This window comes from Bombina bombina, chromosome 1 (assembly GCF_027579735.1).
Source record: "Bombina bombina isolate aBomBom1 chromosome 1, aBomBom1.pri, whole genome shotgun sequence".
NCBI lineage: Eukaryota > Metazoa > Chordata > Amphibia > Anura > Bombinatoridae > Bombina > Bombina bombina.
In genome coordinates this window covers 485,245,999-485,261,828 of record NC_069499.1, presented here as the reverse complement: position 1 = coordinate 485,261,828, position 15,830 = coordinate 485,245,999, and the positions used below count along the sequence as shown (strand labels likewise).

Sequence of the window (15,830 nt, the reverse complement as noted above, 5' to 3'; positions counted from 1 at the left end):
TGGTAGCAGTGGCAGGTTTCTTGGCCTGCTTACCTTTGTTCCAGCCTTGCATTGGCCTCCAGGCTGGCTTGGCTTGAGAAGTATTACCCTCTTGCTTAGAGGATGTAGCACTTGGGGCTGGTCCGTTTCTGCGAAAGGGACGAAAATTTGGTTTATTTTTAGCCTTGAAAGACCTATCCTGAGGAAGGGCGTGGCCCTTGCCCCCAGTGATATCAGAAATAATCTCTTTCAAGTCAGGGCCAAACAGCGTTTTCCCCTTGAAAGGAATGTTAAGCAATTTGTTCTTGGAAGACGCATCCGCTGACCAAGATTTTAGCCAAAGCGCTCTGCGCGCCACAATAGCAAACCCAGAATTTTTCGCCGCTAATCTAGCCAATTGCAAAGTGGCGTCTAAGGTAAAAGAATTAGCCAATTTGAGAGCATGAATTCTGTCCAAAATCTCCTCATAAGAAGAATCTTTATTGAGCGCCTTTTCTAGTTCATCGAACCAGAAACACGCTGCTGTAGTGACAGGAACAATGCATGAAATTGGTTGTAGAAGGTAACCTTGCTGAACAAACATCTTTTTAAGCAAACCCTCTAATTTTTTATCCATAGGATCTTTGAAAGCACAACTATCTTCTATGGGGATAGTGGTGCGTTTGTTTAGAGTAGAAACCGCCCCCTCGACCTTGGGGACTGTCTGCCATAAGTCCTTTCTGGGGTCGACCATAGGAAACAATTTCTTAAATATAGGGGGAGGGACGAAAGGTATGCCGGGCCTTTCCCATTCTTTGTTTACAATGTCCGCCACCCGCTTGGGTATAGGAAAAGCTTCGGGGGGCCCCGGGACCTCTAGGAACTTGTCCATCTTACATAATTTCTCTGGAATGACCAAATTCTCACAATCATCCAGAGTAGATAACACCTCCTTAAGCAGAGCGCGGAGATGTTCCAATTTAAATTTGAATGTAATCACATCAGGTTCAGCTTGTTGAGAAATTTTCCCTGAATCTGAAATTTCTCCCTCAGACAAAACCTCCCTGGCCCCCTCAGACTGGTGTAGGGGCACTTCAGAACCAATATCATCAGCGTCCACATGCTCTTCAGTATTTTCTAAAACAGAGCAGTCGCGCTTTCGCTGATAAGTGGGCATTTTGGCTAAAATGTTTTTGATAGAATTATCCATTACAGCCGTTAATTGTTGCATAGTAAGGAGTATTGGCGCACTAGATGTACTAGGGGCCTCCTGTGTGGGCAAGACTGGCGTAGACGAAGGAGGGGATGATGCAGTACCATGCTTACTCCCCTCACTTGAGGAATCATCTTGGGCATCATTTTCTCTAAATTTTGTGTCACATAAATCACATCTATTTAAATGAGAAGGAACCTTGGCTTCCCCACATACAGAACACAGTCTATCTGATAGTTCAGACATGTTAAACAGGCATAAACTTGATAACAAAGTACAAAAAACGTTTTAAAATAAAACCGTTACTGTCACTTTAAATTTTAAACTGAACACACTTTATTACTGCAAATGTGAAAAAGTATGAAGGAATTGTTCAAAATTCACCAAAATTTCACCACAGTGTCTTAAAGCCTTAAAAGTATTGCACACCAAATTTGAAAGCTTTAACTCTTAAAATAACGGAACCGGAGCCGTTTTTATATTTAACCCCTATACAGTCCCTGGTATCTGCTTTGCTGAGACCCAACCAAGCCCAAAGGGGAATACGATACCAAATGACGCCTTCAGAAAGCTTTTTCTATGTATCTGAGCTCTTCACACATGCATCTGCATGTCTTGCTTCTCAAAAACAACTGCGCAATAGAGGTGCGAAAATGAGGCTCTGCCTATGATTAGGGAAAGCCCCTAGAGAAAAAGGTGTCCAATACAGTGCCTGCCGGTTATTTTACATAATTCCCAAGAATAAAATAATTCCTCAAAGCTATGAAGTATTAAAAATGCTTATATATCAATCGTTTTAGCCCAGAAAATGTCTACCAGTCTTAAAAGCCCTTGTGAAGCCCTTTATTCTTATGTAATAAAAATGGCTTACCGGATCCCATAGGGAAAATGACAGCTTCCAGCATTACCTAGTCTTGCTGCTTGAGGTATGACACATTTCTAACAAAAGTCTGCTCACTGTTTCCCCCAACTGAAGTTAATTCCTCTCAACAGTCCTGTGTGGAAACAGCCATCGATTTTAGTAACGGTTGCTAAAATCATTTTCCTCTTACAAACAGAAATCTTCATCTCTTTTCTGTTTCAGAGTAAATAGTACATACCAGCACTATTTTAAAATAACAAACTCTTGATTGAAGAATAAAAACTACATTTAAACACCAAAAAACTCTAAGCCATCTCCGTGGAGATGTTGCCTGTACAACGGCAAAGAGAATGACTGGGGAAGGCGGAGCCTAGGAGGGATCATGTGACCAGCTTTGCTGGGCTCTTTGCCATTTCCTGTTGGGGAAGAGAATATCCCACAAGTAAGGATGACGCCGTGGACCGGACACACCTATGTTGGAGAAAAAAAAAAAAAAAAAAAAAAAAAAAAAAAAAAGACTATACCCCAGGTAAGAAATACATTTTTCCTAAAAAATGCATTTCCCAGATATGAAACTGACAGTCTGCAAAAGGAAATATACTGAAACCTGAATCATGGCAAATATAAGTACAATACATATATTTAGAACTTTATATAAATACATAAAGTGCCAAACCATAGCTAAGAGTGTCTTAAGTAATGAAAACATACTTACCAAAAGACACCCATCCACATATAGCAGATAGCCAAACCAGTACTGAAACGGTTATCAGTAGAGGTAATGGAATATATGAGTATATCATCGATCTGAAAAGGGAGGTAGGAGATAAATCTCTACGACCGACAACAGAGAACCTATGAAATAGATCTCCCGTGAGGAAAACCATTGTATTCAATAGGTGATACTCCCTTCACATCACTGACATTCACTGTACTCAGAGGAATCGGGCTTCAAAATGCTGAGAAGCGCACATCAACGTAGAAATCTTAGCACAAACTTCACCACCTCCATAGGAGGAAAAGTTTGTAATTGTGGGTGTGGTGAGGGGTGTATTTATAGGCATTTTGAGGCATTTTATAGGCACTTTGCCCCTCCTGGTAGGATTGTATATCCCATACGTCACTAGCTCATGGACTCTTGCCAATTACATGAAAGAAAACTGAATTAACCATTTTAAGTGCCAATATAAGAATATAATATAGCACTTACCATAAAAGTAACTGCCCTGCAGCAGGCAGCCTCCTCCTATGGACCTGTGAAAAATTAAAAGACTGTGCAAACTTAAACAGGCTTTCTGACAAGGGCAGCAATAAATCAGTTGGGAGGCACAGAGGGGATTATATCCCCCAAGTTCCCAAATGCTTAAAAGCCACCAATGCTCTACTGAAGAGACTGAAATGGACTACGGTTAAACCCTTAGCAAAGATCAGAACATCTTGTCCTGCTTTGAAAATAAACTCTTGATTGTAGAATCTTACTGACACCTAACTTTACCACCTCCTTGCAACTACTAAAGGCAATGAGAATGACTGGGGATTGTGGGTAAGGGGAGTGGTATTTAACACTTTTTGCTGTGGTGCTCTTTGCCGCCTCCTGCTGGTCAGGAGAGATATTCCCACTAGTATGATTTTGTGAACTCACCATATCTTAGGAAAGAAAGAGAAGCTTCTCTTACTGTATGCATTTGTATAATAAATGTCCACAGACTATGTGAATAATGTGTACATGTTCATACTAATCGCCGGTGGGCTTGTAAAGTGCAGGTACTTACTACTCAGCAACTCCGTCAACTGGAATTACCTCAGCTGAAGCACCTTGTTTCCAGCAGATGAGCCCATCCTAAGCAGTGCGAGCACGATGCCAAGGATCTAAATTAGTAACAGCATCTACAACCCAGGGGATTGTTGGGAAATACAACAGCATGTACTATACCACATGTATGAACAACATTAATGCTGTAGATGGCGCTTTTCAGTTTAGATTGCTGATTGTTTATATCTGTGATCTTGTTCATTCTTTTTTACAGGAAGGAAGTTGTTTTATAATTCTCTATTGTGTTTTCCTCCTCTATGTGTGCAGACTATCATTTTACAAGTCCTTTGGTATGTTCTAAATATTGCTGATGCATCTGTACAAGTAAAGCCTAATGCAGTTTTCTTAAAAGCTTCCAGTGTCTTTTTGATACATACACCAACAGGTTATGGGCCCAGACACTGGGAAAAAAAAAACTACAAGTCAGTAAGTGTTGCATCTATGATCCAAGCAAATACTGTGTGAGGAAACAAGAGCTGCATCCAATTTAATGAAAGATGGCAAGTGGTTCCGATGTGAAATATGCAATAGCGAAGCTAAACAAAACCAACTACCAGCTGTGGAAGTTTAAGCTTGAAATGCTGTTATCCAAAGATGATTTATGGGAGGTGCTGGATACAAACAGACCCACTGATAATCCAGGGGAATGGGACAAGAAAAACAGGCAAGCAAAAGTAGTTATAAGCCTGTTAGTGGAGGATGATCAACTCATTCACATAAGAAAAGAAAACACAGCTAAAGGTATGTGGACTGCACTACAAAAACTGCATGAGCGTTCAAACTTAAATAGTAAACTATATTTGCTGCACAAACTATATAAGATGAGGCTGGAAAAAGGCCAGGAAATGTGTGAACATGTGAATGCTATGCTAGAGATTGTGGAACAGCTATGTGCTATTGGAGAAGAAATTAAAGACAATCATATAGTAGCATTGTTACTATGCAGCCTTCCAGAGTCATATAGTGCCCTTATCAACGCTCTAGAAACCAGACCTGAACAAGAACCAACACTAGAATATGCTAAGGGAAAACTAATTGATCAATATAATAGAAGAAAGGAAAACATGCATAGTGAAGAAAATGAGAGATAAGAGGTAGCTCTGAAGGCGCAAGAGGGCACAAAACAAAACAAAGAAACCAGAATATGTTTTCGCTGCAAAAAGGTCGGTCACCTGAAAAAGAACTGCTCAATCTGGAAAGCTGAGCAGCGAAGGTTAGAACCACCTACAAGAGAGAGAGCTAAGGCAGCCACAAAGCAAACTGCAGCTGCATCATGGAGCGGCAGCTTTAAAGTGACTCAGAATAATACACCACACAGATGGTGCATTGACTCAGGGGCAACTAGTCACATGACAAGTGACGAGACATTCTTCACAGAAATGGATTTCAATACTAAAGATAAAGTCTTCCTAGCAAATGGGAAAAGTATTACAGCTGAAGGTAATGGTCAAGGGTTCCTGACTTGCATCACACCATCAGGAGATAAGCAAAGCATTCTAGTAAAGAATGTTCTGTACGTCCCAAGTTTAGAAGGAAGCCTCCTATCAGTGAAAACTCTTGCTAACAATGGACTCACAGTTCAGTTCCAAGGCAATGAATGCACAATTCGAAACAGGAAACAAATCCTAGCAAAAGGAAGATTGAATGAACACCTGTACAAACTTATCAGTGAAAGGAAGCAAGCCAAAACAGCCATTCATAATCCACACAAAAAATGTATCCACCTGTGGCACAGGCGATTAGGGCATCAAAACCCAGAGGCCATAAAGGAACTTGCAAAGGAAGGTTTATCAGAAGACATGATAATTTTGCCTTGTGACATGCTTTTAAGTGCACATGTTGTATCAAAGCAAAGGCCACACGTACCCCACTTCCACAAGCCAGTCAAAGAAAAACCACTCACCCCATGGAACTCATACACAGTGATGTGTGTGGACCAATGAAAACCTCCACACCCGGCGGGAACAGATATTTACTGACTTTCATTGACGATTATTCCAGGTACACAACAACATATCTGATGAAGCACAAAAGTGAGACATCAGAGAAACTTCAAGAATTTATAGCTACATTCAGCAATAAATTTCAACAGAAACCAGGAACTATACGTACCGACAACGGAGGGGAATATATGAGTAAGGAAGTGGAGTCATACATGAAGAAACAAGGCATTATACACCAAACAACTGTACCATACACTCCTGAGCAAAATGGTGTTGCAGAAAGGAAAAAAATCGCACCCTCATAGAAATGGCAAGATGCATGCTTTGACGCCAATTTACCTAACCAGTACTGGGGTGAATCAATAATGACTACAACATACTTACAGAACAGGCTACCATCAAAAACTATTGAGAGTACCCCATATGAAATGTGGAATGGATCAAAACCTAGTATGGGACATATTAGAGTGTTTGGATGTAAAGCATATGCCCATGTTCCAAGTGAGAAACGCTCCAAATTAGAGAACACAGCCATAGAAGGCATTCTGATGGGCTACAGTGAACAAAGTAAAGGCTATAGAATTCTTCATCCAAAGACCAACAAGATCACAATAAGCCGCAGTGTTTATTTTGATGAAAGTCAAACATCAGAAAAAATGTCCCTCGAAAGCCATAAAGAGAACCTCTCCACTGAATCAGCAAGAGATGCTGACGAAAGTGAAGCTGTACAGGAGACAGAGCAAGAAGTGGAGCTCACAATAGAAAAAACAGCTACTCACAAACCAATAGAACCCACTGAACAACCAGAAAATCGACTCGGGTGACGAAAGGTATACCACCCCGCAAGCTGTCATACATCGCTAAGACACATGAAACACTCAAGCCAACATCCTGGGAAGACATAGAAAAATTGCCAAAAAGGGAAGCCAACCAATGGAGAAAAGCAGCCGAAGAAGAAATAAAATCACTTCAGAAAAATAAAACCTGGACACTCACTGAGCTCCCCCCCGGTCGCAAAGCTATAGGAAGCAAATGGACTTTTAAAGTAAAATACGATGCAGAAGGAAATATCCACAGATACAAGGCAAGATTAGTTGCAAAAGGATACTCACAGAAATTTGGAGAAGATTATGATGAAACTTTTGCTCCAGTTGTAAAACACTCCACCATCAGAGCGCTCCTTAGCATTGCAGCCGGAAAGGGAATGCAAGTGAAGCACCTGGACGTCAAGACTGCTTTCCTATATGGAGACATCAAGGAGGATCTCTAGATGGAACAGCCACCTGGATTTGAGAGGGAACAGAACCTTGTATGCAAACTTCAAAAGAGCATCTATGGACTAAAGCAAGCTGCGAGAATGTGGAATGAAAAAGTGAATGAAGTACTCATGAAACAAGGATTCTCAAGAAGCAAAGCAGATCCATGTCTATATTCAAGGCATCAAGAAAACAAATGGATATACATCCTAATTTATGTTGATGACATAACTTGTTTTGAACAAGAAGGGGACTGTGACCAAATAGTTCATATACTAAAACAGAACTTTGAGATTAAAGAACTAGGGAACATCACTCATTATTTAGGAATCTAAATAGAAAAGGGAAGAGAATGGAAGCTATCTTCTTAACCAAAGTCAGAAAATTACAGAAATATTAGAGCAGTTTCACATGCAAGATGCAAAAGAGGTGAAAACACCTATGGAACCAGATTACCTGAAAAACATGACAATTACCGCAGGGCAATTGGAAAATTGCTAAACATTGCCACCGTGACAAGACCAAACATTGCCGCAGCAATAGGTATACTCTGTAGAAAAGTTGCGACACCATGCCAACGCGACTGGAATGCAGTAAAGAGGGTGATACAGTACCTAAAAGGAACAATTCGGATGAAGCTGCGACTGCTAGCAACATCAAACCCAAAACTAATTGGATATGTTGATGCAGATTGGGCCGGAGATACCACTGACCGCAAATCTACAAGTGGTTACATCTTCCAGTATGGAGAAGGAATAATAAGTTGGTCCAGTCGAAAACAAGCGACTGTTGCACTCTCTTCAACGGAAGCAGAATATATAGCAGCAGCACATGCATGTCAAGAAGCAATTTGGATTTGTCAACTTTTTCTAGATATGGGATTGGATGTGTCTAAACCCATACCAATCCTTGAAGACAACCAAGGGTGTATAAAGTTGACACAATCAGAAAGAGTGAATCCTCGAACCAAGCACATTGATGTAAAATCTCATTTACTCAGGGACATGCAAGAACAAGGTATTATTGACATTCAATACTGCCCATCGGAAGAGATGACTGCAGACGCACTCACAAAACCGTTGCCAAAGGAACGGCATTGTTTTCTTCAAAAGAAACTGAATGTAGTGTAATTATGTACATGCCGTTGGGAAATACAACAGCATGTACTATACCACATGTATGAACAACATATATGCTGTAGATGGCGCTGTTCAGTTTAGATTGCTGATTGTTTATATCTGTGATCTTGTTCATTCTTTTTTACAGGAAGGAAGTTGTTTTATTTTTCTCTATTGTGTTTTCCTCCTCTGTGTGTGCAGACTATCGTTTTACAAGTCCTTTGGTATGTTCTAAATATTGCTGATGCATCTGTACAAGTAAAGCCTAATGCAGTTTTCTTAAAAGCTTCCAGTGTCTTTTTGATACATACACCAACAGGGATTGGTGGAGAAGTCCACATTTCCCCTGGGGAGGGCTGTGGCTCCACAAGGAGCAACTCACTGTAGACCAGGGGATTGGTGGCCAAGTCCATATTTCCCCTGGGAGGCTTGCAACATTTCTCACTAAGAAAATAACTTTCACTGCCTGGCTGGTAACTCCTTGTCTGCCCCTCTGAATCATAGGTTACTGTGAGGATGATACAGGCCTCAGATCAGTTAGATGATCTTTTACCTCACTCCTCATCAAGGAGGCAAAAGAAAAATGATTGAGGATCATGGGAAGTGGGAGGGATTTAAAGCTCTGTGTTGGGGAGTCTTGCTTTTCCTAGTTGTCAGGAGGTGAATATTCACACGCGATGGCTCATGGACTCTCACCATCTGATGAAAAACAATGTTTTCCTTAAACTGCCTACTGTCTCTGCTGAACTTGTACATGCTGTCACCCCTTTAAAAGAGACAGTAAACTTAAAAAACAATGTTCTATAATTCTGCACTTAGCTATTGAACTAAATGTAGCTCGCTTCTGCTAACAGACCAGAGTGGGAGCGCGCTACATTCAGTTCAATAGTGAGATCGAGCGAGTGCCTGCAAACCGCTTTTGTAAAAGAAGACATGATCAGAAGAGCCTGGAGAAGAAACCAGTTAAGTGCACTTTAAAGCCGTCGCTAAGATAATGTTACATATTTTTTTTTAAGTTTACTGTCCCTTTAAGAAACACACTAGGTGTTTAACTTTAATTTTTCTGATATTTGATACATTTGACCCAGTCTTTTTTAACTTCACAAAACCATAAGCATACAATTTTGGTGGAAGAACTGCAACAGATTATTTCACCAATGCTTTAGACTGACTAGAGATTGCTACCCAACCAGACTAGAATTGATGGCAATCACTAGGCACTTTGGTTCTTACAGGGGAAACGGTTTCATTAAACTTTTGTCACCAATATAAATAGGACTAAAGAGAATCCTTTGTTGTTTTCACACAGAAAGCAAATACATTTTGTTGCTAATATTTTGTATAAGGCTTAGAGATAGGGCTCATTCAGGTTTTTATGTCAAAATGTTAACAGTATTACTGCAGTACATGAAGCCAATTGAACAGTTAGATTTTTTTCAAAAATTAGTGCCACATACATTTTTGTAAAGGTTCTAGATTAAACTGCCAGTTTAAAACGGGGAGAATGAACATTTACTATAAACTGCGGCAAACAGGAATGCAGTAGACACTAAAAAGGATTCCTCTAAATTTAGAGAAGACCGTGAAATAGTTTGGTTGAAATATTTAAATATAGACACCTATCTACCTGTATTGAATTTGCTTGTCAATATATAAGATCTTCAGTATGGTTGAGTCTTTAAAACTTGTAGAATTTTAAACTTAACTACATTGTGTTTAAAAAATAAAATTAGAATAAATATTTATTTTTTAATTATATAACGATTGCAATTAGATTTGGGGGAAAAATGGGACACAGGCTGGGTGTAAAATATTCCTAAAACTGATGAATATCCATAAAAATTGGCTTAAAACCATGAACACTTATTTTACATTTGAGAGAAACATTTTACAGTGGCAAAAAAGCTTCCTAATGCCAATTTTTATTAACAAGCTTTTTATTATATTGCCCATCTAAACAACTGTGTGTACATGTGCCTTTTATATTCACATTCCAACAGACTACTTAAACTGAAAGAAATATTTCCTGGATCACTGTCTACAAATGAAAAGATTAAAGAGCTTAGGGAAAGAGACTAAAAGACATTGACAACAAGTAGTGCAACCATACAATGCTTACCTTTTTAGATCTTTGATATGGATAAAATCTAACTGTGGGATAGGCTCTGATGGCTGCTGTTTGGCAGAGGTGTGCATAAGCTTGACAATCCACTTTTCCAGCTCTGATTTTACCTTTAACAATCTAAAGAATGTAATAAAAACAAAATTTATGCTTACCTGATAAATTTCTTTCTTTCTTGACACGATGAGTCCACAGATCATCATTAATTACTGTTGGGAATATCATCCCTGCCCAGCAGGAGGCAGCAACGAGCACCACAGCAAAGCTGTTAAATATCACCTCCCTTCTATCCCACCCCAGTCAATCGATCGAAGTAAAGGAGAGAAAGTAAGCAACAAGGTGCAGAGGTGTCTGAAGTTTATAAAATACTAACAACCTGTCTCAATAACAGGGCGGGCTGTGGACTCATCGTGTCAAGAAATAAATTTAGCAGGTAAACATAAATTTTGTTTTCCTTTCCAATGATACGATGAGTCCACGGATCATCAATTACTGTTGGGAATCAATACCCAAGCTAGAGTACACAGATAAGGGAGGGATAAGACAGGAAACCTAAACGGAAGGCACCACTGCTTGAAGAACCTTTCTCCCAAAAGAAACCTCAGCCGAGGCTAAAAAGTCAAATTTATAGAAGTCTGAAAAAGAGAGGAGAGGACCAAGTTGCAGCCTTGCAAAACTGTTCCATAAGGCTTCATTTTGAATGCCCAGGAAGAGGAAACAACACCCGTAGAAAGAGCCGTTACTCCTTCGGGAGGCTGCTGTCCAGCAGTTTCATAGGCAAAGCAAATGATACTCTTCAGCACAAAGAGAAGTAGCCGTAGCTTTCTGTTCCGAACATTAAGCAGATGACTGAAGAAAATCCTTAGTCGCCTGTAAATAGAATTTTAGTGCACAAACCACGTCCAGATTGTGTAGAAGCCGTTCCTCCTGAGAAGTAGGATTAGGACACAAGGAAGGAACAACAATCTCCTGATTAATGTTCCGGTCTGAAACTACTTTAGGGAGAAACCCTAATTTAGTACGTAAAAAGGAGACTCATACTGCAATACCGAGAGCTCTGAAAATCTACCAACAGATGAAATAGCGACAAGAAACAAAACTTTCCAAGATAATAACTTAATATCTAAGGAATGCATCGGCTCAAACGGAACCCCATGAAGATTTTTAAAAACTAAATTAAGACTCCAAGAAGGAGTAACTGGTTTGAATACAGGCCTGATCCTGACAAAGGCCTGACAAAAACATTGTAAGTCTGGGAAGTCCGCCAGACGTTTATGTAACAAAATAGACAAGGCAGATATTTGACCTTTTAGGGTATTTGCCGATAATCCCTTCTCCAAACTTCTTGGAGAAAGGGCAGAATTATAGGAATCCGAACTATACTCCAAGAGTAGCCCTTGGATTCACACCAGTATAGATATTTATGCCATATCTTATGGTAAATCTTCCTAGTCACAGGTTTACGAACCTAAATCATGGTCTCAGTGACCGATTCTGAAAATCCACGCTTGGATAAAAATAAGCGTTCAATCTTGAAGCAGTCAGCTTCAGAGAAACTATATTTGGATAAAAGAAGGGTCCTTGAATATGAAAGTATCCAAGGTGGAAGAGATGACATGTCCACCAGGACTGCATACCAAATCCTGCAAGGCCACGCAGGTGTAAGGAGGATCACCGACGGCCTCTCCTGCTTGATTCGAGCAATGACCGGAGGTAGAAGAGTAAACAGAGGAAATAGGTATGCAAGACTGAAATTCAAAGGTACCGTCAGAGCGTCTATCAGTACAGCCTGAGGGTTCCTTGACCTTGACCCGTACCACGGAAGTTTGGCATTCTGCCAAGAAGCCATGAGATCCAATTCCGACTGACCCCATTTGAGAATCAGGCTGGAAAACACTTCCGGATGGAGTTCCCACTCCCCCAGGTGAAAGGTCTGCCTGTTTAGGAAGTCTGCCTCCCAGATGTCCACTCCTGGAATGTGGATCGCCGACAGCAATTGTGGGTCACCGCCCACTGAATGATCTTGGCTACCTCTGTCATGGCCAAGGAACTCTGAGTTCCTCCCCAACGGGTGGAGTAAGCCACTGAAGTTATATTATCCGACTGGAAACTGATGAACCAGGCCGAAGCTAACTGAGGCCAGGCCAGGAGAGCATTGAAGATTGCTCTCAATTCCAGAAAGTTTATGGGTAGAACAGACTCCGACCGAGTCCATGTTCCCTGAGCCTTTAGAGTGCCCCAAACTGCTCCCCATCCCAGAAGGCTGCCATCTGTTGTCACAATCACCCAGGAAGATCTGCAAAAGCAGGTTCCCTGGGAGAGATGATACTGAGACAACCACTAAAGTAGAGATCCCTTGTCTCCTGCTCCAGCTGTAATTGCGGAGACAGATCTGCATAATCTCCATTCCACTGCCTGAGCATGATTAACTGCAGAAGTCTGCCTTAATTTCCTGACTTCTGTCAGAAAAATGTATTTATAAAGGAGTCTATTATGGACCCCAAGAAAACTACCCTTGTAGTTAGAACTAAGGAACTCTCTTCCAAATTCCCCTTCCATCCGAGAGATGAAAAAATTCTGGGAGCTGTGGCAAGGCTGAATTGAAGAGCCCCGAGCTGGAAGTGTTTGTCAAGAAAGAAAATTGTGATGGTCCTTGTGGGTGGGAACCTGCAAGTAAGCGTCCATTAATCCACCGTGGTCATATTAAGTGAACCCTCTTGGACCCAAGGAAGAATGGAACGAATAGTCTCCATCTTGAAGGACAGCACTCTGAGAAACTTGATTAGACTTATGAGTAACATTGGTCTGACAGTTCCCTCCTTCTTGGGAATCACAAACAGATTGGAATAGAATCCCAGACCGCGTTCCTGCTTTGGAACAGAAACCATCACTCCCAGGTTGGAGAGGTTCCGTACACGTGTACAAGAACGCCTTTCTTTTTGTCTGGTCTGCAGAAAAGCTTGAAGGCAGAACCTGCCCCTGGGTGGAAAAATCTTAAACTCCAGTTTGTATCTCAAAACCAAGCTTGATCGAAGGAGGAAAACCTGCCCCCCACAAGATCCGATCCCGTATCGGAGGCAGGTTCTTCATGCTGTCTGATTCAACAGCAGGTTTTTTGGATTGCTTTCCCCTATTCCAAGACTGATTGTGTCTCCAGGAAGGCTTGGACTGCTCAAGTTTGGAACAGGGAGTGGCAGGATTTTCCTTGAAAATTCAAAAAGGAACAAAACTTACTCCAACGTCCTTTTTTATTTCTCTTATCCTGAGGAAGGGAATATCCCTTACCTTCCATAATATCAGAGATATTCTTTCCCTTGTAAGGAATCGCCAAAAGTTTAGACTTAGATGAGACATCCGCAGACCAGGATTTTACCCATAATGCTCTGCGGGCCAATATAGGAAGCCTGAAATCTTAGCTCCCCTTAATAACCTGAAGGGAAGCATCTGTAATAAAGAAGTTGGTTAACCTCAAGGCCCTTATCCAATCCTAGATTTCTTCAAGGGGAGTGTCTGTCCGATAGAAACAGACAATACCCCAAACCAGTATGCTGCCGCACTAGTGACGTTAACACTGCAGGTATTCATTGTAAACCCTGGTGTACATACAGTCTTTTGACTGACCCCTCTAACTTCTTATCCATAGAATCTTTAAAGAAACAACTATCCTCTAAGTGAATAGTAGTCCTCTGACTGGCGTGGAAATTGCCCCTTACTCCTAGGGAACCGTCAGCCAAGACTCCTTAATAGAGTCTGCTATAGGAAACATCCTTTTAAAATTGGGAAATTGAGAAAAAGGGATATCTGGTTTCTCCCATTCCTTAGCCATAATCTCTGTAGCCCTTTCTGGTACAGAAAATACTTCCACCATGGAGGGCACGTCAAACTACTTGTTTAGTTTGACTGTACTTTGTAGGATAGACTACGCCGGTAGTGACGGAGTCGTCCAAGGTAGCTAAAACCTCCTTAAGTAACAAAATGAGGTGTTCAAGCTTAAACCTGGAGGAAACAACCTTGGTATCAGATAAATGCATTACACCGAGCCTGAAATTTCCCCCTCAGATACTACCGAAGTATCTTCCTCAGACTTCTGGGAAGAAAAATTCGGAATAGCCACTACTGTATTCCCTGATTGAAAACATTTCCTCTTGTGCTTTCCCTTCAGCATGGGAAAGGCAGACAGAGAATGTATCAGATACCGCCGATGACAGAAGCGATGTCTTGCAAGGTAACTCCAGGTGGAGTTTGAGAGTTAACACAGGGCACTGCATGTGTGGGCGATAAAATTTGGGACACTTGAGGAGACAGTTGCGGCATATTTTGAACATTGTCATTAGACTCCTGAACAGCATCTGTCTTAGGAGTTTGCTCAGAAAAAAAGTCTATCCCTATAATTTAAAATTCTCTCAACACGAGGAACAGAAAGGGACCGGTGGTTCCACATTGGCATCAAAACATAAGGAACAAGTGATACTTTGCAGGACCTCTTGATCCATTTCTGACTCACAATGGATTAATTATTCAAATAAAATTCTTAAATTTTTTAATAAAAACCGAAAAATGTTACTGTATTTAAATTTTAAAACAGAATTTATGTTTACCTGATAAATTACTTTCTCCAACGGTGTGTCCGGTCCACGGCGTCATCCTTACTTGTGGGATATTCTCTTCCCCAACAGGAAATGGCAAAGAGCCCAGCAAAGCTGGTCACATGATCCCTCCTAGGCTCCGCCTACCCCAGTCATTCGACCGACGTTAAGGAGGAATATTTGCATAGGAGAAACCATATGATACCGTGGTGACTGTAGTTAAAGAAAATAAATTATCAGACCTGATTAAAAAACCAGGGCGGGCCGTGGACCGGACACACCGTTGGAGAAAGTAATTTATCAGGTAAACATAAATTCTGTTTTCTCCAACATAGGTGTGTCCGGTCCACGGCGTCATCCTTACTTGTGGGAACCAATACCAAAGCTTTAGGACACGGATGATGGGAGGGAGCAAATCAGGTCACCTAGATGGAAGGCACCACGGCTTGCAAAACCTTTCTCCCAAAAATAGCCTCAGAAGAAGCAAAAGTATCAAACTTGTAAAATTTGGTAAAAGTGTGCAGTGAAGACCAAGTCGCTGCCCTACATATCTGATCAACAGAAGCCTCGTTCTTGAAGGCCCATGTGGAAGCCACAGCCCTAGTGGAATGAGCTGTGATTCTTTCGGGAGGCTGCCGTCCGGCAGTCTCGTAAGCCAATCTGATGATGCTTTTAATCCAAAAAGAGAGAGAGGTAGAAGTTGCTTTTTGACCTCTCCTTTTACCGGAATAAACAACAAACAAGGAAGATGTTTGTCTAAAATCCTTTGTAGCATCTAAATAGAATTTTAGAGCGCGAACAACACCCAAATTGTGCAACAAACGTTCCTTCTTCGAAACTGGTTTCGGACACAGAGAAGGTACGATAATCTCCTGGTTAATGTTTTTGTTAGAAACAACTTTTGGAAGAAAACCAGGTTTAGTACGTAAAACCACCTTATCTGCATGGAACACCAGATA

The 15,830-nt window shown here is 41.0% G+C and overlaps 1 protein-coding gene across 1 annotated transcript in view; it reads right to left on the bottom strand.

Annotated features, from left to right (window-relative positions):
* The window catches only part of DNAJC10 (DnaJ heat shock protein family (Hsp40) member C10), a 204,280-nt gene that overhangs the window by 28,054 nt on the left and 160,396 nt on the right, over positions 1-15,830 (bottom strand). The window contains exon 20 of the mRNA XM_053712848.1: positions 10,283-10,405. Coding sequence (XP_053568823.1) covers positions 10,283-10,405 — 123 coding nt within the window. The remainder of the gene's footprint in view (positions 1-10,282; positions 10,406-15,830) is intronic.